The 26,425-nt window shown below is 39.2% G+C and overlaps 1 protein-coding gene across 2 annotated transcripts in view; it reads right to left on the bottom strand.

Annotated features, from left to right (window-relative positions):
- Positions 1–26,425, bottom strand: part of zmp:0000001200 (dedicator of cytokinesis protein 9) — a 130,809-nt gene that overhangs the window by 40,428 nt on the left and 63,956 nt on the right. For both annotated transcript variants that reach the window (XM_041807469.1, XM_041807470.1), the window contains exons 2-8: positions 25,057–25,173; positions 14,708–14,797; positions 9,093–9,175; positions 6,169–6,238; positions 4,310–4,405; positions 4,084–4,218; positions 728–902 (exon numbers count right to left, since the gene is read on the bottom strand). In XM_041807469.1, coding sequence (XP_041663403.1) covers positions 728–902; positions 4,084–4,218; positions 4,310–4,405; positions 6,169–6,238; positions 9,093–9,175; positions 14,708–14,797; positions 25,057–25,173 — 766 coding nt within the window. The remainder of the gene's footprint in view (positions 1–727; positions 903–4,083; positions 4,219–4,309; positions 4,406–6,168; positions 6,239–9,092; positions 9,176–14,707; positions 14,798–25,056; positions 25,174–26,425) is intronic.

The following is a 26,425-nucleotide window of genomic DNA, read 5'->3' as shown; positions in this document are numbered from 1 at the left end:
AAAAGAAGGCGTGAGATCTGAAAACATTATAACTAAACCCCAAACCAGTAATTGATGCAATATTGTTAAAAACCTTCTAAAGTGCTGTTCCATGCCATGTAGTGCCTTAAAACAAATTACAACCCCTCAAGGAAGCCACTTTAGTCTAAAAATGTTTGTAATTGACTAAAAACAACTTTCTTCAAGTTTTTAGAAACAAAGGGGAGGGAAGAAATTGATCTAAAATCAGACAAGGCAAAGGTGTCCAAGTGTTTATGTACTTGATTGTACTTCTGCTGTGTTTTGTGATTTTATTCTTTTGTTTTAGTCACTGTGCAGAACTTTGGTAAACTAGTGTTTTTTGAGAATGCTATGTAAATATATTCATTTTTTTCTTTGAAGTTTGACTCTTAAAAAAGTCAAAGTGATAGTTCAATCATCTGAGACAATATCTTGTTTTTGCAGCTCTTAAAATTCTAACCAGTTTTGCATTTTAAGCTTTTCCCCGAACATCTTCAGGAAGAAAAACAGTCTGATTATTTGCATAGTTTGGCCACATAAAAGCCGCTTTTGTCTGACTCATTTTAGTCAGCAGAAAAGCTTTTCTGGCCATGAAAAATCTGATTCATTCACCAACAAGAAGTTACATAATATTTTTACAAGACTGGAGAAAAAAGAATATTCAGTCTCATATTTGTTTTTCCTTCAGGCGTTGGAATAATTTAGACAGACAAAAACAGACACACACCATCATGAATGTCTCCGTTCCTCTTCTCCTGCATGGCGATCTCAAAACTGCTGTGCAGGATTTTATTGAGCGTGTTGATCCAGTCCTCCATCTCTGCCTCGCTGTCTGCAGCCAGCAGGTACGTACTCTTGTCCTGCATCTTCAGCTCGAAGGCGAAGCGACGCACTTTGTTGTTCTGAGAGGAGACAGAAAACAGAGAAAGATAAAACTTCATTAAACTGAAAACCAGAATGTAAGATTGAGGACAGATTTAGTTTGTTTTGTGGATTAGACTGTCATTGGCATTCATTACAGCCTTTGTCATAACCAGCTAAAACTCCTCACTTTCAGTTCCTTTAATTATCCAATGTGAACCCATAAAACACATCTGTATGCACAAATAAAATACTGCCTTCAACTACAGCCTACAGCTCTAAATATGACAGATCCAAAAATCCACAAAACATGCGTCACTACTTTGGAAAAAGATGAGAATCTGAACCCTGGTTTAATTTACCTGAAGAAACAAAAAGACAATGTGAGTATTTCCATGTGTGTAACAAAGCCTCCAGATCTGCCAGGACCACCACAGAGGATTTTTAACATGGGACAGAGCTCAACAGAACATGAGCCAAAGTGTGACCACCAAAAAGCGATGGATAATGATGTCACTGTCCCGTTTAAGCCGCACATTCAAAATCATAACTCTCTGATTCAGGAACAGTTTGTTATGATGCTGTAATGATGCTGCAAACCTGCTGGTTTCCCACAAATATGTGTTTACTCAGATGGAGAGGAAAGTTCTTTGTGTTGTTAATGGTGAATTTTTATGCTGTAGTTATCATTGTAGCTTGTCTGTGATGTTGGAACATCAGAGTGAGAGTGATAGGAGGCACACTCATTTATCTGCTGTCCGGCTGAGAAAACATAGAAATAAAAATGGAGATTTTATAAACAGACTTAATCACTGGATAACTGGAGAGGCCAAGTCAGTTTTCTTTACAACACAGCTGCACATATCTTTGAGGAAATGAGTAGACAGTAGTGACTGTAGCATCAGGCTGCAACACAACTTTTTTTCAATTTATCTGCATATTTTCTGCATGCATTGTATATCTTAAACTAGAAAAGCACTTGGAGAGCGCAGACCTCTGCCATTACCCCATCTCCCAATAGTACAGAATCCTTTAAAAAATTCCTGGATACAGACGGTGATCCGGATCGCTCCCAAAATCAAATCAGTTCTACTTTATGCCATTTCTTACATTTCCTGAACATTTCATCAACATCCGTCCATAACTTTTTGAGTTATGTTGCTAACAAACAAACTAACTAACAAACGAACAAACCCACCCGATCACATAACCTCCTTGGCGGAGGTAAAAACAGACATTAAAGACCTTGTAAAGTGAAAATAAATCTGTGTTTAGGTTTGTTTTATAACAGTGTTATGAACACACAGGTCAAATTTCATTCAAATGAAACATCTTTAAGTTTATAAAATTAGGCTCCAAAATCATGAAAAATTAGGCAGTAAATTCTGCTCCAGGATGGTGTGGGCATGTCTGTTGAATGAGCTGAAGCCACGCCCCCTCAGGAGATAAAAAGATCCTCTCAAATTTAAAAAATGTTACAATCTGAATGGTGGAAAGCCTGCCCCTTGACCTTACATTGACCTTAGGATCAGAGCGCAGTAGCCTGGCTCTGTGCCAGAGAAAAGACAAAGTCCTTTATCTGGCAAAAATCTCTGTTTTGATGCTTTAAATGATTCATAGACCACTGTGGCTGATAGATTTGGCAAATTTACCTCACAATGAACACAAAAATAGCATTTAACTGACTGTTAACTTTCAATAAAGGCAGTAACATCAGCTTACAACAGACTGTACTGAGATGAACTGCTCTGTGGTTTTATATTGTAGTGTTAGAGGGGCGGGCCATTCCCCACTGTGGGCCGATGACATCACCATGCCACATATTTGCCCTGCCCAAATTAAACCCAGCCTGGAAAGAGGTCAAAAATTGTCTAACAGTACAAATCCAAAATTTAGTCACATGTATATCTCAGTGTTTTCACATGTTTACAGCAACCATATTCCGTGTTAAGACACAAATTTTGGATTTCACTTTACAGGGTCTTTAAGTTAAAGACTAGGGCAGACTAGAAGTTTCTCAGACAATAAAGACAGTGACATAATAAAGCTGCAAACAGCTAAATCAATCTGATCAAAATAGTTGCTCTTATATTCTAAAAGATAGAAATCTCTCAGCAGTGCATAAGATGGAAAATAGAGGAAAACTTGCATCACACAGCAATTATCAGGTTTCTTTTCTAGCCCTTTGCTCCTCATTAACCTGCAGAGACCACCGTTCACCTCATTACATGCTGAGAGCTTCATGTGTTTTAACATATGCTGGCATCTTAACAGAGCACTGCAGCGGCTCAAGGCTACGTATGATGTCACTCCACATGCAATTACAGCTGCACAGTTAAACATCTGCACTTCCACTCATACAGCTGTTTCTCTGGAGTTTGAGTTACAGGATCTTTATAAGTTAACTGGAGCAGAAAACTCCTCAACAATCAGCAAAAACACACAAGAAGCTGAGAAACAGTCATAACTTCCTTTAAAGCCATAATAATTAAAATTAAAGGAAGTAAACAATTTAACATTTCAATTAATGTACTGAAATAAATGACTTTTATTTATTTTCCACAACATTCTAATTTACTGAGATGTACCTGCAGATAAATACAGGAGGACTGATGAAGTAAAAGCCTAGATGCCAAATACAAACTAAGTTCTCCTGCTGAGATAAATCTTCCTCAAAAGTGTTTAAAAACCGTGTGTGATCCTTCCACTTAACAGGCAGCTTACCTTCCTTATCGATCACGAATAAATGATCTGATTTATGTTAAATCTGCTTAACTGTCCAATCAGATGACAGATGATGTTGCACCTAGTGAGCCCTGGCCTCCATTCAGATGTTTGCATTGACTGTGAGGCCGATGGAGAGTGCACAGAAGTGAGAGCTCAGCATTCACCTTGTTTCACCATCTCAGAGTCAGCAGTAAGGCAAGACCCCGAGGGAGGAGAGAGCTCAGGTTTCAGGGAAATGAAGAGAGGAAGGGCTTAGATATTTTTCAGCTGCAGAACATACCTGATAGAGAAATTTTGCCCATGGTTGCTGAAAGTTTGCCTATGGTTGCTCACATTAAATGTGTTTTCCACCATGTTGGAATGTACACTTAAGATATATTCTTTAATTTTATTGAGTTATAGGATGGCCCTGGCAGGCAAATACCATTTGGGATGGCAGGTAAGAGATAAATCAGGGTCCCAGCTTGAAAACTCTGTGAGTTACAGATGACATACCTGAACTACACCCATACAGGAGTCCAAGAAAATGGTTCCTTTGGGCTCTTTGGAGATCTTCTCATCCTTGTAGAAGTTTAAGTTATAAGAGCCGTCTCCAAGCTGCGTTAGATGGAAATACCTCCTCTTGAATGACTGCAGCAAAAGAAAAAACAGCATTCAACCCAGTTAATAAAAAACAGAGTGCAATATTTTCTAAATTCCTCTATAATTTCTGCTGTCTTACCCTCATGGTGACGCTGATGGCACTGTTCATATTTCCTTTATACAGCCAGCCATGTTTGGAAATCCCACCTTTCTGGGATCCTAAAGAGGCCGTGTCCTGCAGGAGACAAAAATACAAGATTTAAACTCTCAGCAAGTCATGAACACTTCTCTATTCTTATTTTCAAGCTGCACCACTTTAAAATGAAGAAATTGTCCCTATGCGCTGGCATATTTTGCTTTAGTAAGACTCAACATGCCTTATTTTGTATATTTTTGTGGTTCATCCTATCTGAACAGCTTTCAAACAAGTCCGGCCTCAGTGTGCAGAAACCTTTGATGATCTGTTGTGAGACGACACAGAGCCCAACATGGCGCTGCTCCGTCTCCATCCAAACAAGCAGGCAGAGGAACATTAAACAAACTGTGACTGTCAATCTAAATAAATATCTGTATTTTCACAGCAGATCCATGACACACGGAGACGATTATCTCACACTCATATGGTGTGCACTACTGTGAGATCGTAGCCTTTTCACTTTAAAACACAAAGCAAGCATGATCCACCATCCAGCGTGATCTGGTAAAATAAACCTATTAGTGGAGTAATGAAGGAAGGAGACTTAGGGACAAACCGTGCCACCCTGGTCTGGTTTAGATCAGATGTGTCGTTTGTACTTAACGCTCCCAGACAATGAGAGACTACAGCGAGGAACTGAATCTCATTCTCACAATAAGAAGACTGGATGGACTTTCAAGATGTCCTTATAATGATCCAGCACTTCTTCTCCTTCTTTTCTCAGTCTAATAGAGCAAGAAAGGGGGGGGGTTTAAAGTGCTGGCTGAGATTGTGATTTTTCAGTGCTTTGTGAGGTGATGTGAAAAGCATGTGGAAAGGTTCAGTGCCTGTTACTCCTGGTCAGTGTCTAGACGGCATTTGGCAGTGGGTTTGCTCTCTCTGGAGTGTAAATTTTTCTCCAGAAAACTCGGTAAAGGACAGGATGATAAATACCAAGAACTAAGCTATGGCAGACATAGAAATGGCGGGGCAAATTGCACTGAAATTGGGGATTTCAGAGGAAGTGTGGCCTTCTCTTTCATCTGCACTGAAGCTGTGAAATATTTGATAATTAAAAACATTTTTAAGGTACATTTTTTTCATCACAATCCCAACATTTTAATCTTTCAGGTCCGACTTACCCCAAATAAACTAAAAATACATCCATACAAAAGGCTCAGACCTCAGGATTTTAAGCTACAACTGAGCTTCATTTAGCCACCCATAGAGGGCGCAGTTTGACACCTCATTAAAAAAAAGGTCAGGATCATCTTCATACACCTGGAGAGGCAGCTTGACCTTATCCCATGTAAACTAACATTTCAGCCATAGCTTTGTACCATCAGACCGGAGTGTGTGTCAGAGTGTGACTGATGAGGTTCGCTGCTTTGCACTCTTACAACACAAGCAAGTCCAAAAACAACAAACACTCATTTAATCTGTGCAGAAATAAAACACACACACCCACTCTGTCTCACATGAATTATCATAGGATGAAACTATTTCCCTGTGTTTGGAATAAGGTTGTTTTGAGACATGATGTGCCAGTAAATCTAATTACTCTTTGCTCTTTCTGTTAAATTATGATATTAGAACAAAAAAGTACCTTAATCTCTTTAACAGCTTTGGTGAAAACAGAAGAAAAAAAAATGATGATAGAAAACGCTGTCAACTGAGGTGTAAGATTAATTTCTGGCAACAGGAAACGGCTGGTTTGAGATAAGAGCTGCATGTGTATTTACTGTTAAGGTGTCACACTGGTATATCAAGAGACTGAAACTGAAATTATGTAAATATAATAAAGAATTAAGACAAAAACTCACCTCATCTTTGTCCACGTCCTCGTCCACTTCAAATACATGGACTGCCAGCTTATCAGGCCGGGACACTTTGCTGTAACACGTTAAAATAACATTAAATGATTTCTAAAATATGCACTGATAATAGAACAACGAAAAAAAACACACACAAGAAAGTAAATACAATAAGATGTCGCTGAAAGATCTTAAATCTGGCAACTTGGCAGATTAGTCTTTTCCTCTGTTAAACATACAAGTTAAATACCATTATGTCCCCAAAGATGAGATTTAACAAAGTACAAAATGCTCTTCACTATGATATTTATTTATCTGACAACTTTCCCCTTACCTTCTGCATGTGGACAGAAATATCTTAACTTTTTATTCCATCCTGACACTTTTGAAAAAAGCTTGTACTTTAAGCTTTAATATATCTGAGCATTACAACTAATTGTACAAAATAGAAGCAAAAAGACATACTCTTCAGATTAACTGGTGACTCTAAATTGCCTGTAGGTGTGAGTATAAGCAGGGCTGGTTGTTTGTCTCTTTATGCCAGCCCTGTGGTTAACTGGTGACCAGTCCAGGGCATACCCTGCCTCTTGCTCCTGGCACTGACTGGGACTGTAGACAATGTTTGGAAATGTTATTTAGAATTTGAAATGAGGGAAAGTCTCAATGATCTGATATAAGAATAGTTAGCCCTGCACAGAAACTGCATATAGACATATTTTTAACTTTAAAATGTGGAATAATTTTAAAGTTATGCATTTTTACAACCTTTGGTGAACAACTTTATCAAGTACTTCTTCTTTTGATAGTCTTTTGGTAGCTAACAAATCTGCCTATCATACTGTCGTACATTTCTGATGGCTACTCTCACAGACCGTTCATCTGAGACGCTGTATATCCAAGAAAGGGAGTGCAGTAATTTTCCAGTACAACATATTTCCAGCTTTATTCATAAACAGTGTGTGGCAGTTACATTCATAGAATACCCGAGCAAATGTTGCAGATGAAGCAACAATTCATAAATAAAACAGAGAAAAAGGGCGGAGGTCTGACCCTGGTGTAAATTATGTATGGACCTATTTTAGAAGGTCGCTTTAGCTTTGTTAGCTTAAGCTAAAGCTAACATAGCTATGTTACTACATAAACCAATATAGCTACGTTAGCTATTAATAAGCGTAGCTACCTTAGGTAAATAAATTACATAAATAGCGAGCTGCTTTGTGAGCCTAGCTTTAGCTAAGTTAGCTATGTAGCGATGTTATCTTTAGCAAACATTAAACAAAAGACTTAGCTACATAGAAATATAACATAAATAGCTGCTTTGTGAGCCTAGCTTTAGCTAAGTTAGCTATGTAATGCATTATCAATTGCTAAGTTAGCTTTTGCAAACATTCAAAAAAAGACTTAGCTAAATAGAAACATTACATACATAAATGCTTTGCAAGCCTAGCTTTAGCTAAGTTACCTCTGTAACGGCCTTATCTATAGCTAAGTTAGCTTTAGCTATGCAAGCTTTAGCAAACGTTCAATAGCTAATTTAAATACGTAGCTGCTTTATGAGCTTGGCTTAACTGCATTAGTTATGTAGCTATGTTATCTATGTAGCTAACAGAGCTATGTAAGCTACTCTTGGCTGCGTTAGCATCTTTTTATTGTCGCCTTTTTTTTAATCCTGTAAGCGGACTGTTTACTCGGCTTTATTAAACCTTTTGTAATCAGGTTTTGCAGGTCAGGTTTGCTATTTTTAACTTTTGGTATCCTAACTCTAACCTTAACCTTTTCCCATACCCTAAATAGAAATATAATCCAATTTCATTTTGAAAGTCTTAGTGTGTTTTTCCTTTCTGAGTTATACGGCATCTCAGATGTTTGGTCTGGGAGAGATGAACGGTTGTTTTTGTGAAACATTTTTTGTACCTTCTCTTCATAATTTTTCACTTTTGAGAGGGACTGTTTAGCCAATGACTGGATTTACTTTAGGTTTATAACTAAAGGTGGAAAATTTTATTTCATCCTTGGCTCAATCTCAGAACCCATCAGCGATCAAAGTCTATCATGCCTTTTGGGAATGGATGAGAATTTCTTTGAAATTTTGATGAAGCCAGCTGTTAGACAGATTCTACATTTCCAAGTAGAAACTGTGAAGAGAAATTTGCCTGAGATATGGAGAGATTTCATCTCACTCTTTCAGTGAAGTGGGTAAATCTTGCTTAGAAAAAATGTTAAAATAAATGTAATATCTTTAAAATAACTGTTTTCCGAATTTGTCTTCAGAAACACGCCAGCATCATGGAAAACTAAACCATTTCAAAGCAGCACTAAAAAGGGAGAGTCTGCTGGAACATGAACATGAGCCAGAGGTAAGAATGACTTCAATGGGAATAGCGTGTGGTTTACCAGGCCATCCGACCACGGTGTATTGTTTTAACTTCCCTAGTTTCAGTAAAACAACGGGACATTTGGCAGCAGCGATGGTGTCAAGGTCATTGTCAACTCATTTTGAAATGCACTGGCAGCAAAACACATATTCTTCAGGGAAGAGGCTGGAGCTGATGACACAATGTGCGGCCAATGAGGGTGGTTTCCACGGTAGTTGCAGTCGGGAATTATCCAGAGTGTCATGAAAAGGAAACACTCTTTTGTTGTTTGGAAATGAGAATTATTAAACTGCGTGTTTCCTTGTAATTGAGTCAAAACAACACTGAGTCAGAGGCGGGAAACACAAAGGTGACTGCTAGTCTAGCTGACATGAAAACACAGAAAAATGTGTTTGACTGTATATTCTTTACTGTTAAAACCTCTGGCATCCATATATTATGTGCAATAGCTGTTGCGGTATGTGTTGTTACTTGCCCATCATACTGTAAGAATGTGTTGGCACAGCAGCACATTACCTCTGTGATTATTAACGCTGAGCTTTAAAACCACACACTTACTTTGGAAGCTGTCTGAAGTCTCCAGAATAGTCCTCGTACTTGTAGTTGACGACATGCCAGTCGGACTTGTAGGTTTTAATACACTGAGGAGGAAAAGGACAATCATTAGAGACAACCACCATAACCTCGACAGTGTTCCAGCTTGCTGATACACAGAGCAGCAGAACTATTGAGCTGTGATGCAGGTTGGTACATTTAATGATGTTGTTTGTGAGAATATCAATTAAAAAAAATCGTAATAGATGTGGCTATCGGTCAGACATGAAGACATAAGGAGAAGCTTGAAGTAACTAAGACAGTGATACTCATCATTGTGTCTTGAGCCACATGTGGCTCCTTAATGATGATTTGTGGCTCTTTTATGTCTTAATTTGAAATATTATTTCATGATTAATCAGTTTATTTCCCACATTTATACAGTAGGCTTTAATTGTCAGACTTAATTCTCAAACTTTATCTTTTTGTCTGTATATTTCCGTTGGCCTTATTGCCATTTTTTCTTTTTTTTTTTTTTTGCCACTTTTAATCAATTTCTCCTTCTTTAGTCTATTTTTGCCACTTTTAATCAATTTCTCCTTCTTTAGCCTATTTTTGCCACTCCTTTTTGCCATTTTAATCCTGTTTTTGCCATCTTTTATCAGTTTTCCCACTTCTTTCCTCCTTTTTTACTATTTGCAGTTTTTCCCCTTTTTTGCCACTTTTGATCCATTTAAGCTGCCTTTGCCATTAGGGGCCACCTTTCCCCATTTTTGCTCATTTTGCTAATTTTTGTCCATTTTGGTCATTTTTGAACAATTTTTGCCACCTCTAACTGATTTATTTGTCACTTCTCACCTGTTTGTGCCACTTTTTTCGTCCCATTTCACTTATTTTTTTCCACTTTTGACCATTTTTTGCTACTTTTAATTTATTTTTGTTGTCACTTTTCACCACTTAGATTTTGGCTCTTGCAAAGGCATTTTTGAACAATTTGGCTTTTTTATTGAGCAACACTGGACCAAGACAAATGATGATCCACATTTGTTAAAATGAAGATAAGGGTGCATACTTCATATGATCTATATTTCAAAGGAACTCAAATGTAAACTCGGTTCAACTATAAGTATGTTTACATGCCGTTAGAAACCTGGACTTTAAAAATGCTCCTTAATGTTTAAGTCCAACCATCCATCCATTTTCTATACTGCTTATCCATATATATACTGCTTATGAGATCCTGCCCCAAGTGGAGGAGTTCAAGTATCTCGGGGTCTTGTTCACGAGTGAGGGAAGAATGGAGCAGAGAATTGACAGGTGGATTGGTGCGGCAGTGAACCGGTCTCTGCACCCGTCTGTCGTGATGAAGAAAGAGCTGAGTCGAAAGGCGAAGCTCTCAATTTACTTGTCGATCTACGTTCCTACCCTCACCTATGGTCACGAGCTGTGGATAGTGACTGAAAAAATGAGATCACGGATACAGGCGACCGAAATGAGTTTCCTCCGCAGGGTGTCTGGGCTCTCCCTTAGAGATAGGGTGAGAAGCTCGGCCATCCGTGATGGACTCGAAGTAGAGCCACTGCTCTTCCGTGTCGAGAGAAGCCAGATGAGGTGGCTCAGGCATCTGGTCCGGATGCCTCCCGGACGCGTTCCTTGTTCCGGGCAGGTCCCACTGGGAGGAGGCCCCAGGGAAGACCCAGGACACACTGGAGAGACTATGTCTCTCGACTGGCCTGGGAACGCCTTGGGATCCCCTCGGAAGAGCTGGACGAAGTGGCCGGGAAGAGGGAAGTCTTGGCCTCCCTGCTTAGGCAGCTGCCCCCGCGACTTGACCTTGGATAAGCGGAAGAAGATGGATGGATGGATGGCTTATCCTGTTGGGGGTTAGGCTGGAGCCTATCCCAGCTGTCATTGGGCGAGAGGCAGGGTACACCCTGGACTGGTCGGCAGTCAATCGCAGGGCTGACATATGCAGACAGACAACGAGGCACACTCACATTCACACCTACAGCCAATTTAGAGTCACTGATTAACCTAATGAGCATGTTTTTGGTGGTCCAGAGTATCTTGAAAGTCAGTCACCATCAGTAGTGAAAAAACTCCCTTTGAGTGATGTCACAGAACAACTCATATGAGTTTCCCTTTTACACTTTCAATAATTTTTTACTGTCTGTTTACGGTACAGTGAGCTGAAAATGAAACCTAAATAAGAGATGAGAACACTGGAGCAATGTATCACTGATGAATAATACAAAATTAAACATTTGTTTTCATGAATCACCACACAATGCTTGTCTTGAGCATCAACTAGAGCCCACATGTAGTGAAATCCTTGGAAAAAAGGGAGTGTATGGTGAGTGTTCGCACTCCACCTTGGTCCTACCACCCACCAGTCCAAACTAGGAGGGAGTGTTTCTGTAACTCCCTTCACTAGGAAACAAGACATCTGGTCATTGTTAGAGTCAGAGCACTGCTATCTTTTCTGCAGAGATACGTGCCACTTACAAGAAACGCTCCTGCAGGGAGACGAGATGCAACCCGATCAGGACAGCGATCGGAAACGGAGAGGCTCCTGCTGCGTCTCTGTCTGCACAGCTGTCTTGGTGATGTCACACAACACATGACAGGGAGTTTTGGTTTCTTTATGACTTTGAAAAATGCTTCTGGAATGCTGAGCTTTGACCTGGAAGGTGAACGTGAAGCATCCAGTTGGTGTCCGGCTTAAAAGACAGTGCGAGCAGTGTTTAGGGCCGGATGATGACGGCTGGAGGAAAATACATTTCCCTGCTTGTCACCATAAATCACAAGTTTATCATCTTGTAGTGTCTTTTGGTATTCCACAGCAGCCAATCCTAATTAAACTCCACCACAGCTTAACTGTTTGATGGCAGATATGTTCAAGACTCAGCTTAATATAAACCAACACAGACAGAAAATAACCAGAAGCCTGATAAACTTGTATAAAGTAGAAATTAATTGCATTTTATCACCACTAGTCATCTTGGTATAAATAGATATAACTGAGGAAATTCAGAACAAATAGCCAGGCATCCTCCAGTAATTATGAGTAATGAGCCAAGATAGCTTTTATGTAACAGCGTCCTCAGGCTGCTTATAGTTAGATAAATGTTTCTGTTAGTCTGTTACATGAAATAAAGAGGTTTCCCGATCTGCTTTGATGTACTGTTTACTTTGCTGCTAATGTTGGAGCAGAAATTGGATAATGACTGAAATTAGTGCTGCTCCTCTGCAGCCAGTAGTTTATGTGGTGATTTATTTTCTAAACCTGTGTCTAAACTTTTTTATACCAAAGATATATTGGGAGAGTGGGAGAAGGCATACACCAATCAGTGCCAGGATCGAGAATGTAGCCTCTGTGCATGAGTGCCTGCTCTGCCAACTGAGCTTAACCAGTAATAAACATCTGTATAAAACTTGACACCCTAAGACTCAGTTTCTTTAGCTGTTATGTACTTCTGAATGAACCTTAAACCTTCCCGAGTTCACATGCCCCTTAGAGCTTCAAATTCTTCTTGTTAGATGGGAGCATAGATTTCTCAGGAGCACAGACATGATGTCAAATCTAAGATGACAAATGACATGGCTGAGCCTTGTACGACATACTTTTGCTCTTATCACAGCAATTTTCCTCTGATTCCAGAGCAGCAAGTGTGTTTCAATTCATTGAACTTAGAGTTTGAGGGAGATTTTTATATTTGACTTCTGGGAGTCCTGATGTTGAGAGGGATCTGGCTGCAGAGACGCCCCTATGTCAGATCGGAAGTGACACAATTTGTTAGTAAAACATTTTTTAAAAGATTTTTTTTATTCCACTGTATTCGTAAACAAAGGCTGGCAGTTCCATCATGAAATCCCCATATTGCAAACATGACAGACTAAAAAACATTTCATAACTAGAAAAGCACTTAGAGAGCGCAGACCTCCACCATTAGCCCTGTCTCCCAATAGTGAAGAATCCTTTAAAACATTCCTGGATCCGTCCCCATGTGCCCCCCACCATGGCATTCGTCAATTACTCCCTCCCCGATGGGGTGGAAACATGGTGAGGCAAAGTATTGGCTTCGCTGTGGGTGGACTGTCATGGTTTAAGCACTGCCTGCCGGTGCCAACAGATGCACTGACAGTCACACCCATGGTCTACCCAGACAACTGGAAGTCATGGCAGAGGGTGAATATTCCTCTATTCCTCCCAGCATTGTGAGTATTCTTGCTAAAATTCACTGTCTTTCTCTCTGTTACACTCCGACTAGTCTCCCCAACTGGGCGTGTGTCTTTCAAACTCTATAAACTCCAAAACTTTGAATAGAAACACACCCAAAAATGCTGCTAGGATTGCAGTTACTCATGTACGCCATCTCCTGGTGTAAAGTGGTAACAGCGCAGACCTCCGCCATTAGCCCTACCCTAGGTAATAAAATAGGAAATGTCCAGTGTCAACCAGGGATAAAATTAAAGCATTATTTTAGAAGTAGCTACGCAAATTTTGGCTAGCTTAAGCTCTGTTAGCATTAGCTAACAGAGCTTTGCTACCTACGTGGTTAACATTATTGAACAAGCCAAGGTAGCCACATTAGCTTTAGCCATTGTTTGAATCACTACTTCTAAAACATGTCTAGCCATAGCAAATCTTATGTAGCTTTGTTTTGGTGGCTGTTAACTATGTAGCTAATGTAGCCACATAACAACATAGTTCTGTTAGCTTTATATTTAGCTACATTTGCGACATAGCTATGCTATCTGCCTAGGTAATGTAGCACATTTAGCTCTAGTTTAAAAAAAATAACATAGTGTTGCTAGCTACCTAGTTAATTTTATCATGTTGGCCAATGCAATTACATTAGCTTTAGCAACTGTTTGAAAATGGGTTTAGCTTTAGAGAATCTAATGTAGCTAACATAGCTTTTTGCTACAATTGTTATGTGGCTTCATTACCTATGTAGCTAACATAAATTAAATACATTACAATGTAGTTTTGTAAGTTTTAGATTTTGCAATGTTAGCTGCATAATGTTATCTTCCTAGGTTATGCACCTTTGTTAGCTTTAGCCTTAGCTATGTTTGCTGCATTGGGGTGTTTTCATGAAGGACAAGGTTTTTTCTTGTAAGCAGACTGTTTACTCAGCTTTATACATGCTCTGTAAACAGGCTTTGCAGGTCAAGTTCTTTTACTTTCAACTTTTGGTATCCCAACCCTCCCCTTAACCCGTACCCTAACCCTAACTGGAGGTTTCGTGTCACTATACATTCAAGGTTTTAAGTGTAATGTCTTGGATATTTTGGAGTTTTAAGTTATTTCTCGGTCACAGGTTGAAAATCTAATTTGTAACTGTGTGTACTACTGAGAAATTGTAGATTGATGTCTGGGCACCCTTTTTTACAAATAATAATTAAGAGACATCAAAATCTAATGTTTCTGCATTTTAGTTGATTTTTTGAACACACTTCACTGAATACCTGGAAGTCAGGCTTTATAGTAATGCCATGTATTGCATTTAATTGTTCTGGTGAGAAACGGCAGATAGAAAATAAAGAGCGAAACAGGAGAAAGTAACGTTGTGTGCTCATCATAAGAAATCGCTGAAGGAAATCTGTTTTTGGGCCCTTTAAATTCAGCTCACCTCCTGGACAAAGAGACTCTGGGCCTCCCTTTCTGCATTCTCAGGCACAGTAGGGTGGAGCGTCCTCCCCTGTCGCCTCAAAGTAGAAATCTGAAAAACAAAGCAACATCTTAATCAACAAAAGAGACGGTGAAAACATGAAAACACTGTAAAAGTGAAAGTTAAACACAATGTAGGGGTCTTTATCACACTGTTTTACAGTTTGTGGTCTCAGCTGGACACTGTTGCTCTTTGGTGTTCTTTTAAATATTGTTCTTTGTTTGAGAGAGGACTGCTGTCTTTCAGAGGGTTCAGAGGGGCAGTCAGTGTATGAAGGAGGCAGGATGCTTGTTACTATTCAGCTCCAGACACACCCTGAGGATGGCTCTCTGCCACTGTTGTACTCGAGCTTCATTTAGGCCTTTCACTAATGAGCTACAGGTCAACGGTAACTACAGCCAAACAGAATATTTATAGCACAACAAAAAAACCAACAGCTGCTGTTCGTATTAAAGCTTTAAATCATATTAACACTAAAGTGTCCAAAACAATGCTGGCTGCTCTGAGAGGTAGGACTCTGAGACTAAGGCTAATGTTAGCATGTTATTACACTCAGAATGACAGAATCGCATTCTAATGCTAATGTGTTCATTATGACATCTCTGAGCTTTTGACCACAAAGTCCAGCTGTGGCTGATGTGAATGTCACAAATATGGCAGAAACAATGAGTCACAGTGATTTTAATTCATGAGTTTAACAACAATGCAGTTGGAATTTCTGAGTTCCCAGTCGGAAATTTCATCTGGAATGCCCCCTGAAGTCAGATTTCCGACTCAGAAAGCAGGACGATCCTCACCAACCCCGACTTGACCACAATGTCATAATCCAAGATGGCACCGTTGTGCATCAACAGTAGTGAAAGCTCTCATAAAATATTATTTATTAGCACTTCTGTTTTGTTTTTGTGAAATTAAAGATGTGGTATATGTAGTACTGTCCAACGTCTATCTGTGCACATGGTACCATGGTGTTTGTATGTGTAAAATATCATGTTACGTGTTGTTTTCAACTGGTATAGCTAACAATGGCTAAACATTACAACAATGACAACAACATCAGGAACGCCGTCAACTCAGGTGTGACTCCATTCCCAGCTCCAACTTCCAACTTCTGAGGTAAATGGAATGCAGCATTAGTACAGTTATTCACTAACTTAGCTAACTTCACAGGCATGTTTTGGGGACCTCTGAAATCAATACAAACTTGTCTTAAAGGGTAAAATATGTGACCTTTCAGGCAGTCACACTTCTGTAATAAAGTTAAAATGACGGAGTTAGTTAAACGCATATATAGATAAATTTCACACTTTCAATGTGTTTATATTGGTCTCCACAACATAGAGTTAAACTACACTTTTGAAAGTGTCAAATATTTTACAGAAAGACAGAGCTGCATGAACTCTTACACATCTGTGTGGACAAGAACAAAGCAGAGAGTCATACTCATAGCAAGGCAATTCACACTGAAACAGAATATCTATCTGCATCCCGTAGGAGAGCCTAAAGTCAGAGGTGGAAACTTTTTCTCAGTTGATAACTTCACTCATGGTGCAAATGTGTCCCACATCGATAACAACAATCCACCAGAGACATGGCCAAAAGAACCACAGCAGGTAACAATCTAAACACAACTAAACACATCCAAACTCTCTGCCCAAGGGCATGATGATAAACTTCGCCCACACATCCAGATCTGAAATGGCAGTGGGGATCAATTGACTCTTGGTAGAGTTGGACTAATACTGGTGGATTAATATAACTCCAACACTGAAGACCATTTCACTCAGAATGAAGTCAAAATGACACTTTAGGGGTTAACATAAACTCTGGTATTTAACCCTGAGACATCAACACTCCAGTTTTTGCTGTTTTGGGATGTGATGTAGAATCTTTCTCTCTCTAAGTACAAGAGTATTGTACTCAAACAAAAGAACAGTTACTCAGGGAGCACATGGCTAGAAACCCCATACATTTATGACCAGGAATATTGAAAACAAAATTAGTCCAAAAACAATTAATCCATAGTAGCATGAATGAGGGTGGAACAAGCTTTACGCTATAAAGGAGGAGGCTGGGGTGGAGGAGGTTAAGCTTCACCAGCAGCAGCAGTGCGGTGGTTCAGCATTAATCGAAGCAGGGATTAGTGTGAAGTATGTCAAATTTGAATACACCGCTGAGAGAAAGCGCTGTGATTGGCTGTGGGAGCTGGGAGGGGATAATTGGGATCAGCTGGCAGTCAGCTGATCATGGTTGGGCTTATGACTACGTGTCCTGCATGAACTAACGCTAAGCTTCATACACTGTGGACAAAATATCTAGATCAAACAAATAAGTCCATATAGGTAAATAACTAAATACAAATAACTAAAAAACAGTTTTTTTTTCAATTGATTTAAATGTATCTCAACTTCAAACTTTAACCGAGCCTTGACACTTCCTTTTGGAAGTTCAAACAAATGCTTTTGAAACCAATTTTGGCCCTGCGATTAAACCCTAACACCCCTTAGGTGTAAAAACAACCACACAAATAGCTGTTTAAGTCTGACAAAGAAGTGCATTGACATGCTGCTCACATGGCTTAAACATAAGGTTATATTTAAAGTAAATATCCTCAGGAATTTTACCTCATAGGAATGTTATCTAAAGAAACTGATAAAGCATTTCTTTTCCCTTTCCCCCATCCTGCATGCAGAGAAACTCCAACTTCTCTAGACAAAGTATTATCATGGGAACATTTATGAGTAATAATGAAACTGAATGATTTATGGATTTCTCTCCACTGTTTTTTAAATCACAGACAATACTACATTTTTCCACATGAGCCAAAACAAAAACCCCAGAGAGTTTGCCTCATGTAGCTGATGGAGAAACCATGTTTCAAAGGTATATCAACATAACCACGATATATCAATAACCACTTTACTGTTGTGGCTCTGACTATCCAGAGGTAAGGACAGAAGGGGATGGAGTGGTGTTAACAAACTCCTGGAAATGTTGCAAATTAGGTGTTTATAGAAAGATGTTTTTCTGACTTTTATCCCACATAAAGCATTATGTAAAATTGCCCTGAATTTGATACTGCAATACCATCATTATCAGGCCCTTGCAGGAGGATTATAGTTGTGATATTTAAAAATAAAATGCTTCTGACCACACATAATCCCTTGGAGCAAGGGTGACATACAAATACAACCATTAAGTGAAACAGAACAGCTGACTGAGTTAATGAAAAAAATAAGTAATGCTGGCTTTGTGCAATATAAATGCTGTTCTGCTGAGAGCAATGTCTTTTTCAAACAGTTTCAAATAAATTCTGTTTTTCTTGTAAATATGTATCCTATGTCAGGGGTCATCAAGTACATTTGCACAAGGGCCAGATTTAGTCCCAACAAAAACTCTGGGGGCCGGACTTTCAAATACACAAACATTAAATAAATATTTTGGTCTGATTAAAATATTATGTAGTAGTATTTGTATTTTCTTTCAAAATGCAGGAAATTTTTAGGCATTACCAGTGAGATCTTTCCCTTTTATCTATAATACAGCAGGCCACAAGGAGACAGGCCTGACAACAGTTGGCTGGGCCCCTGAAAATCCCAGAGAATGGGCCCTCCACAATTGTGATTTAGAACTAGTATTAACTCATTTTTGACACTTTTAACACCTTTTTGCCTCTTTAACCCAATTTTGCAAGATTTTAGCCATTTTTGAACCACTTTTCCTGCATGTTTTATTCTCTTTGTGCCACTCTTTTATTTATTTTTGCCACTTTTCTTCTATTTTTGCCACTTTTTAACCTGTTTTTTTTACTTTTTTGCGCTATTTGTAACCATTTTTTTAAAACTTTTGCCCTTTTTTTCCTCTTTTACTAATTTTGCTCCATTTAACCCTTTTTTACAACTTTTTCTGCCAATTTTTGTCCCTTTTTGCCACTCCACAACCTATTTTGTCACTTGTTGCCCATTTTTGCTACTCTCTAGCCCCTACTCACCACTTTATCTGTCATTTTTGCAGCACTTCTGCCAACCTTTATCCTTTTTCAAATATCTACTAATTATGACAGTAAATTTCTGTAGAAACAGATCAAATGTTAAGTTATTCTAAAACTATTTTAATATAATTATTTTGGGGGTGGATTTAACAGCTGCAGACATTTAATGCCAAAAGACACCCGTAAAATCACAGCATATTTTCCTCCTTTTCTGATTGTAATTATCTTCTTGGGGGGGGGGCTGATAGGAAGCTTTAGGGGCCCTGAAATGGCCCCCGGGCCGCCAGTTGATGATCAGTGTCCAATGTCAAAGGTTTACAGCACAATTTACTTATAATTTAAAGGTTTTTGCCACAAAGTTTAAGTATTTTTTGCCAAAGACAAGATTTTTTTCACACACCTTTTGAAATGTGACACGCAAATAAAGATAAGCAATAAAGACAGAATCTGATAAGAGAAAGAACATCCTTGCAGCAGTCTCATTTACCGACATTATAAATGACTTCAAAGTGAGACTTCTCTTTTACTTTTCCTCTCCCCTCTTCCTCTTAGTGACTTCACATTTAACTGAGCTTCAGACGTGTAAACGACAAATTCCATGGCAACCTCGTATTTGTTAACCTGAAGGCTCTACTTCCTCTCTGCTCGCCAGATTTCCTGCAGGGGAGATGACAATCTCTGCGCTCCAGGCAGCAGAAATAAACAGGCATGGAGGTGAGAGGGAGCCAGGAAGTTGGCAACAGGAAACATTCAATTGGGCTACGAGTCACCGGGGAGAACCTCAGTTTTCTCTGATGAAATAAATCCTGATTTAGCACCAGATATTGCTTCACTCAGCTGAACTCAATCATCATTACACTTGGAAAATTACCTCAACTTAATCTTAAGAAAGTGAGCCACATTCATGCAGGTCCGGAACCCCATTTGTTATGAAGAAAATGGGCACAATCCCATAAACGCCATCCTGCTGCCATAAACAGTCACTAGTGCATCAAACACAAACTTACTTCAGCCTCAATTTTGTGTTCTTCTGTTCAACTGAACAGAAAAATACAACCCTGTCAGCTCTATCCTTCAGTAACATGTTCTACTGGTTGTTGCTGCCAAATGCTTGAAGTTAAGGAAATTGTCAATTGTCAGTATCATATTGTACCTATTAAGGGGTATGAGCTCAGTTAATGTGTACCTCTAATTGAGCAGTAAAGTGAAGGGCCTCCTCCTGGTAATCCTCAACAAATTTCTTCCCTTTAAGAGGCAGACCTGCACAGGACTCTCTTTGCCAAGATCAGATTATGCCAGATCTAAAGCAGATGGAGATGATTTAAACACTGGCTCAAGTACACCAGTACCAGCTCATGACTTTCGATTTCCCAGCTGCAGATAAGATAAAATAGCATCCTGGTGGTCGTTTCTATCATCAAAGACCAGCTAAGAACCTTCATACAAAAATAACAGCACACACAGAAGAGCTGCCTCTCCTTGCTTTGGCCTTGAGTATAACCCCCAGTTAGCTCTGTGTACTTAAGCCCTGTCTCTCTGAGTTTTGAAGTATGAATGAACAAAACAGTGACGGGGCCTTGACACAGGAGCAGATTAAGCCTCGCTTGAACAAGAGTCTGGGGAAGCCAGAACAGATGTTTGGTTCAATCACTGTGCCTCCAGTGTTGTTTTTTCCCTCGGTCAGAATCACCTGTCAGAGCCTGACAACATACGGTTTGTGTGTAAAGCTGGTGTGTTATGTTCATGGCAGCAGGCTGGAGGAGCGTGATACAAGAGGAGACAAAGTCAAAGCTGCCCTGCTGTCACTGAACACCCAGCTGCCCGCTTTGTGAACTGTAACAACCGCTGGCTTTGAACAAAGCCGAACCCAAAGTTAGAAGCACTTGTTTTTACCTCCAGTCCCTTCATGTGAACATTCTCATTTCTTAAAGTTTTAACCCTCACTGTAAATCCCACTGTCATTGTTTGGATGTCATACAGTACAAAACGCGACAAATCAAAGACACATGACAAGTTCCATAAACTTTTTGGCGGTTTTGTTTTTACAGGAACACATTCGTGAACTATGGAAGCCCATTTCCATCAAATAAAAAAGAAAAAATGTGAAACTAAGGCAATTCTTGAAAAGAAAAGGAAATATCCTAATATGGAATTGTGAGCTAAAAAGTCATAATTATGAGATAAAAGGCAAAATTCTGAGCTAAAAAGTCATAATTATGAGATAAAAAGTTGAAATTATGAGATAAAGACTTTTTAACTAAGGCTGGGAAATTAATCAAAAATTAGATTAAATCGCAATATGGTCTGCTGCAATTTTCAAATTGCAGACAGTGCAGTTTTTTTTTCCTTGAAATATGGCAAAATACCAATTTGATACAATTTTTTTGCTGCAGAAATTTTATGCTCTACACATTTTGCAAATATACAGGTGTCTTTTTTCAAAAATATTTTAGTAAAATCCTACTTTTCCTGGTCATGTATATGATTTTCTTGATCAAAATGAGAATAAAATAAAGAATTTATCATCCCTTTAGTATAACAATCTATATCAACTTTGCTATACAAGCCAAAATCATGATTAGATAAAAAATTTTTTCAAATCTTTCATCCCTAATTTAATGTATCTAGTATTGCATGGGTTATAATATAGAATGATTTATTGCTTATGAATATTTCATAAGATAAGGGACCTTTAAGTAATCGCATTGCAAAAACGTAATTAGATTTTATTTTCTCAAATTGTTCAGCCTTATTTTTAACTCATAATTTCAACTTTTTATTTCATAATTTAGAATTTATATCTCATAATTAATTTCAACTTTTTATGTCATAATAAATGTCGACTCTATGTCATTATTATGACTTTTTACATCATAAGTTTGACTTTTTATCTCATAATGACAACTTTTTATATCATAATTTCAACTTTGTATCTCATAATTAAGACTTTTTATCTTATAATTTTGACTCTTCATCTCATAAATATGACTTAGGACCTTTTTTATTTCCTAACTTTCACATTTTTTTTCTTTTTAAGTGGCAGAAATGGACATCCATAGTGACCCACTAAAAGGGCTCTGTGACCCACTTTAGGGTTCTGACCCACCACAGCATGTGTTTTATTGCTATTACTGCTCAATCCAAACACAATCTACAAACGCTAGTCTGGATGGATGTGAAATAAATCCCATGCCATCAAACACAGCTTTCCTGGCGTGCCTGGTTACTATGATGGTAGTACCTGTTAAAACTGTTTCATTTCATATAGATTTTTTTTCAGCTAAATGACGTTTCTAAAAAGTGCTTTGGGCATTTGTTTTTCTGTTTCTGAGAAAGCTGTGAACAACAGGACATGAGGATGAGGGTCAGAGGAGACAGACGCACCACAAATGCCAGGGCTGCATAGTAACTTTAACAATATCATCATTGGGACATGAAATACCTCTATGAACACTTTACATGAAATGGCAATACTGGAAAATGTCATTGCACAACAGAGATTTTCCTCATTCTCTGTGGGAAAATAATTTACCACCAGTTGATGATGCAGCAATAATTCTATCCCCAAGTAAAAGCTTGTTCATAAATCTTTCTGTAGATTTATTGACTTTGGCCTCGGCGTATTGTTCACACTGTAAACATTAGAGCTGTGGCTAAAGATTGTTGAAAACAACAATCTCTTCCATGGAAAATCACTCACAGTGGCATAACGAATCAGCAGGAAATTCTAAATTTGTGTTGGTGGTATATCTTATCTTTTTCTTTATCTCTATTCCCTTTTTTTCCTGCAGAGTGCCTAAAACGTATTCAACCCCTTGGATGATTCACCTTTTTATTGATTTTAAAAATCAGTCATGATCAATATAATTTGACATTTTTGAAAAAAAAAAAAAAAAGCCTCTTTAATGTCAAAGTGAAAACATATTTCTACAAAGTAATACCAATCAAATAAAAATATGTAATGTAAAATAAGTGACTGCATAAACGTTCATCATCCTCCATGTCAGAATCTAGTAGAGTCACCTTTGGCTGCAATCACAGCACTGAGTCTGTGTGGATAGGTCTCAATCAGGCTTGCACATCTGGACACTGCACTTACTCCATTCTTCCTTGCAAAACTGCTCAAGCTCTGTCAGGTTGCACCAGGATCTGGCCTGAACAGCCCTTTTCAAGTCCAGTCACATTTCTCTTTCAGATTGAGGTCTGAGCTTTGACTCCAGAACATTCACCTTGTTTGCTTTAAAACTATTTCTGTGTAGCTTTCTCTGTAAACTTCAGGTCATTGTCTTGCTGGAAAATAAATCTTCTCCCAAGCCGTAGTTCTCTTCACATGGAATAAGATTGTCCCCCAGGATTCTCCAATATTTTTCCAGATTCATTTTACCCTCTACCTTTACAAGTCTTCCAGCTGCTGAGAAGCATCCCCACAGCATGATGCTGCCACCACTCTGCTTCAAAGTGGGAATGGAGTGTATGTAGTAATGTGCAGTGTTGGTGTAAGGCAAACATAACGTCTTAACTGATGTCCAAAAAGCAACATTTTGGTTTCATCAGACCAAAGAACTATCTTCTTGACCATGGAGTCTCCCACATGCCTTTTGGTGAACTCTAGTCCAGATTTAATCAGAGTTTTCTTCAACAGTGGCTTTCTCTTTGCCACTCTCCAATAAAGCTTTGACTGGTGAAGAACCTGGCCAACAGTTATGTAAGCAGAGTCTCTCCCGTCTCAGCTGCTGAAGCTTGTTACTCCCTCAGATTTGTCATAGGTGTCTTGGTGGCCCCTCTCACTAGTCTCCTTCTTGCACGGTCACTCAGCATCCTCACTCAGTGAGAGGACGGCCTGATCTAGGTGTGCCATAGTCCTTCCATTTCTTGTTGATGGATTTAACTGAACTCCAGGGGTTGTCAGTGCCATCTCCTGACTTACTCTTTTCAGCAACCTTTTCTCTGATTTGCTTGGAGTGTTCTTTTGTCTTCATGGTGTAATGGTAGCCAGGAATACTGATTAACCGCAACTGGACCTTCCAGACACAGGTGTCTTTATACTTCAATCACTTGAATCACATTCCCTGCACTAAGGTGATCCCCATTTCACTAATTGTGAGACTACTAGCACCATTCAGCAGGACCTCTGTTGAATTAGGTCAGTCACTTCAAAGGGTGTGAATATTTATGCAATTGCTTAACTTTTAACTTACATATTTTTGCTAAATTGAAATTACTTTACACTGCATCTTACTTTGGGCAGTCAGTTCAGGCATTAAAATGAGTAAAACACAAAAAGACTTGTCAACTTTGACCCTGTTTGGTTTTGATGGCCACATAGAAGCATCACTATGAATTTCATAACTGGTTAAAATTTTCCCAAAGGATTTTTCAGCAGCAGAAAGTTAAGGGAGCATAAATAACAGTTTCAAAATGGCATGAAAAAACAAATAGTAACTTTAAACAACATTTGTCACAGCCCATAAATCACTACATCAATTCATATCCATGCTGTCTTCTCCTCAGTGTAAGCATTCAGGCTCAGACAAAAGCTGTTTAAGTCATCAATGTAAGAAATACTGACTCTCACTGCCACGAGAGCTATAACAATAAAAGTCCAGACTCTATAAAATTTCCACTGGACCGTGAGACGGAGTGACAGGGTCAGATGTGATGATATACTCATGTCTCGCTGCCACTGAGGACATCTTTCAAAAGAAGTCTAATTTCCTGGAGTACCAGCACCGCGCCAGATTTCCACTCTAGATTTTCCGTCGGCAGCATGGAAACGTGTGAGGAGCGTACGTCCGGTACAATGTGGCTGCAGATAACACTCGCTCTGTCACAACACTGGAGACAGAATGGGCCAATTAAACAGATGGCCCCTGACCCCTCGCTCGCTACGCATGCAGGCATGTAAACAGAGAGAAAGCCAGTGTGAAAGACCCCACCCAGTACTCACAACACCAGCCACACCCAAACCAGAGAAAAGACAACAACGCAAGTGGGTGGGAAAATAATGATGTTGGATGGATAAGAAAGAATGGTGTGACCTTATATGGATGTGGAACAAATTCTCAGGAGCACTCATTAATGACTGATAGTATAAACAACAGTAATTACACTAACACAAACAGTAACTTATTTTCCATGGCCAATACAAGAGTAGCCACAATGAAAACAAAGTCCTAAATCTAGCAGTGTTATTTTCCCTGCTCAGGCTTAATAGCACCACAAACTGTGAATTATTTCAATTTTGGAGCTGTCTTTTTTTAAGCGTCTTATGTGATGCATTTTGTCCAGTCAGCATGTACGAAACAGGTCTTCAACTCACCTCAAAGTCCTCCAGAGGGAACTGCAGCATTTCACGGAGGACATCGCTGAGGATTTGTGTTTTCCTCTGCACCAGCACATTTTCATAGTCCAGCGGCTCGATCACCTTTGGCTTCACCTGCAAAACACAGACAAAGCACTGAATACTGGATACTCAAATATTTGTCTAAAGATAGATAGATAGACAATCGTTTATTGTCATTGCATTGTAAAAACACAACGAAATTATGTTTGGCAGTCTTCTGTAGCAGCAAACACAGTAAACAAACAGCAGCACAGCAAACACAAACTCTATGCAACTGCAGGTTTTATGCAGACTTTACACCTTCATCAACTAGAACAGATAGACGGATGATGTTAAAAGATGACAATGATCTCCAGGGAGGACTCAAACTGGTCATATTTAGGTCCACCGTTGGCGGTGCCTTTACAACCAACTCAACAGAGAGCAAAGCACCTACTTGATAAGCAAGATTCAAGTCTACAAGTTCAGAGAGAACTTGGCAGTAACTTACAGAATGATCCACATTTCAGAAGAAAACCTCATAGCATGCAAGCAGGGTGTTGGCTAATGGCAGTTAAATATACAAGACTGTGTTTGGCTATTAACAAACAAGACTAATGCATCATAATGCAGGAAATCAGAGGTGATACAATACCATTTCTCTCTAATAACAATAATAAACTAGAAAAGCACTCAGAGAGTGCAGACCTCCGCCATTAAGCCCTATCTCCCAATAGGGAAGAATCCTTTCAAAAATTACAGAGTACTCCCTCCCCAGTGGGTTGGAAACACAGTGAGGCAAAGTATTGGCTTCGCTACGGGTGGACTGTCATGGTGGAAGCATTGCCTGCCGGGGCCAACAGATACACTGACAGTCTCACCCATGGTCTCACTGGACAACTGGAAGTCATGGCAGAGGGTTAATATTCCTCTATTCCTCCCAGCATTGTGAGTATTCTCGCAAAAATTCGCTGTCTTTCTCTCTGTTACGCTCCGACTCGTCTCCTCGACTGGGCGTGCGTCTTTCAAACTCTATAAACTCCAAAACATTGAATAAAAACACACCCAAAAACTGCTGCTGGGATTGCAGTTACTCATGTCTGCCATCTCCTGGTGTAAAGTGGTAACAGCGCATTAGCCCTATCTCCCAATAGTACAAAATCCTTAAAAAAATTCCTGGATCCAGACGGTGATCCAGATCGGTCCCAAAATCTAATCAGTTCGTCCTTATGCCATTTCTTACATTTCCTGAACATTTCATCAAAATCCGTCCACAAGTTATGTTGCTAACAAACTAACAAACTAACTAACAAAAAAAACCTAACCAACAAACAAACCCCCCCCCCCCGACCACATAACCTGCTTG

Source organism: Cheilinus undulatus, linkage group 15 (genome assembly GCF_018320785.1).
Source record: "Cheilinus undulatus linkage group 15, ASM1832078v1, whole genome shotgun sequence".
Taxonomy (NCBI): Eukaryota; Metazoa; Chordata; class Actinopteri; order Labriformes; family Labridae; genus Cheilinus; species Cheilinus undulatus.
The sequence above is the reverse complement of the archived record's forward strand: the minus strand, read 5'-3'. Positions and strand labels throughout refer to the sequence as shown.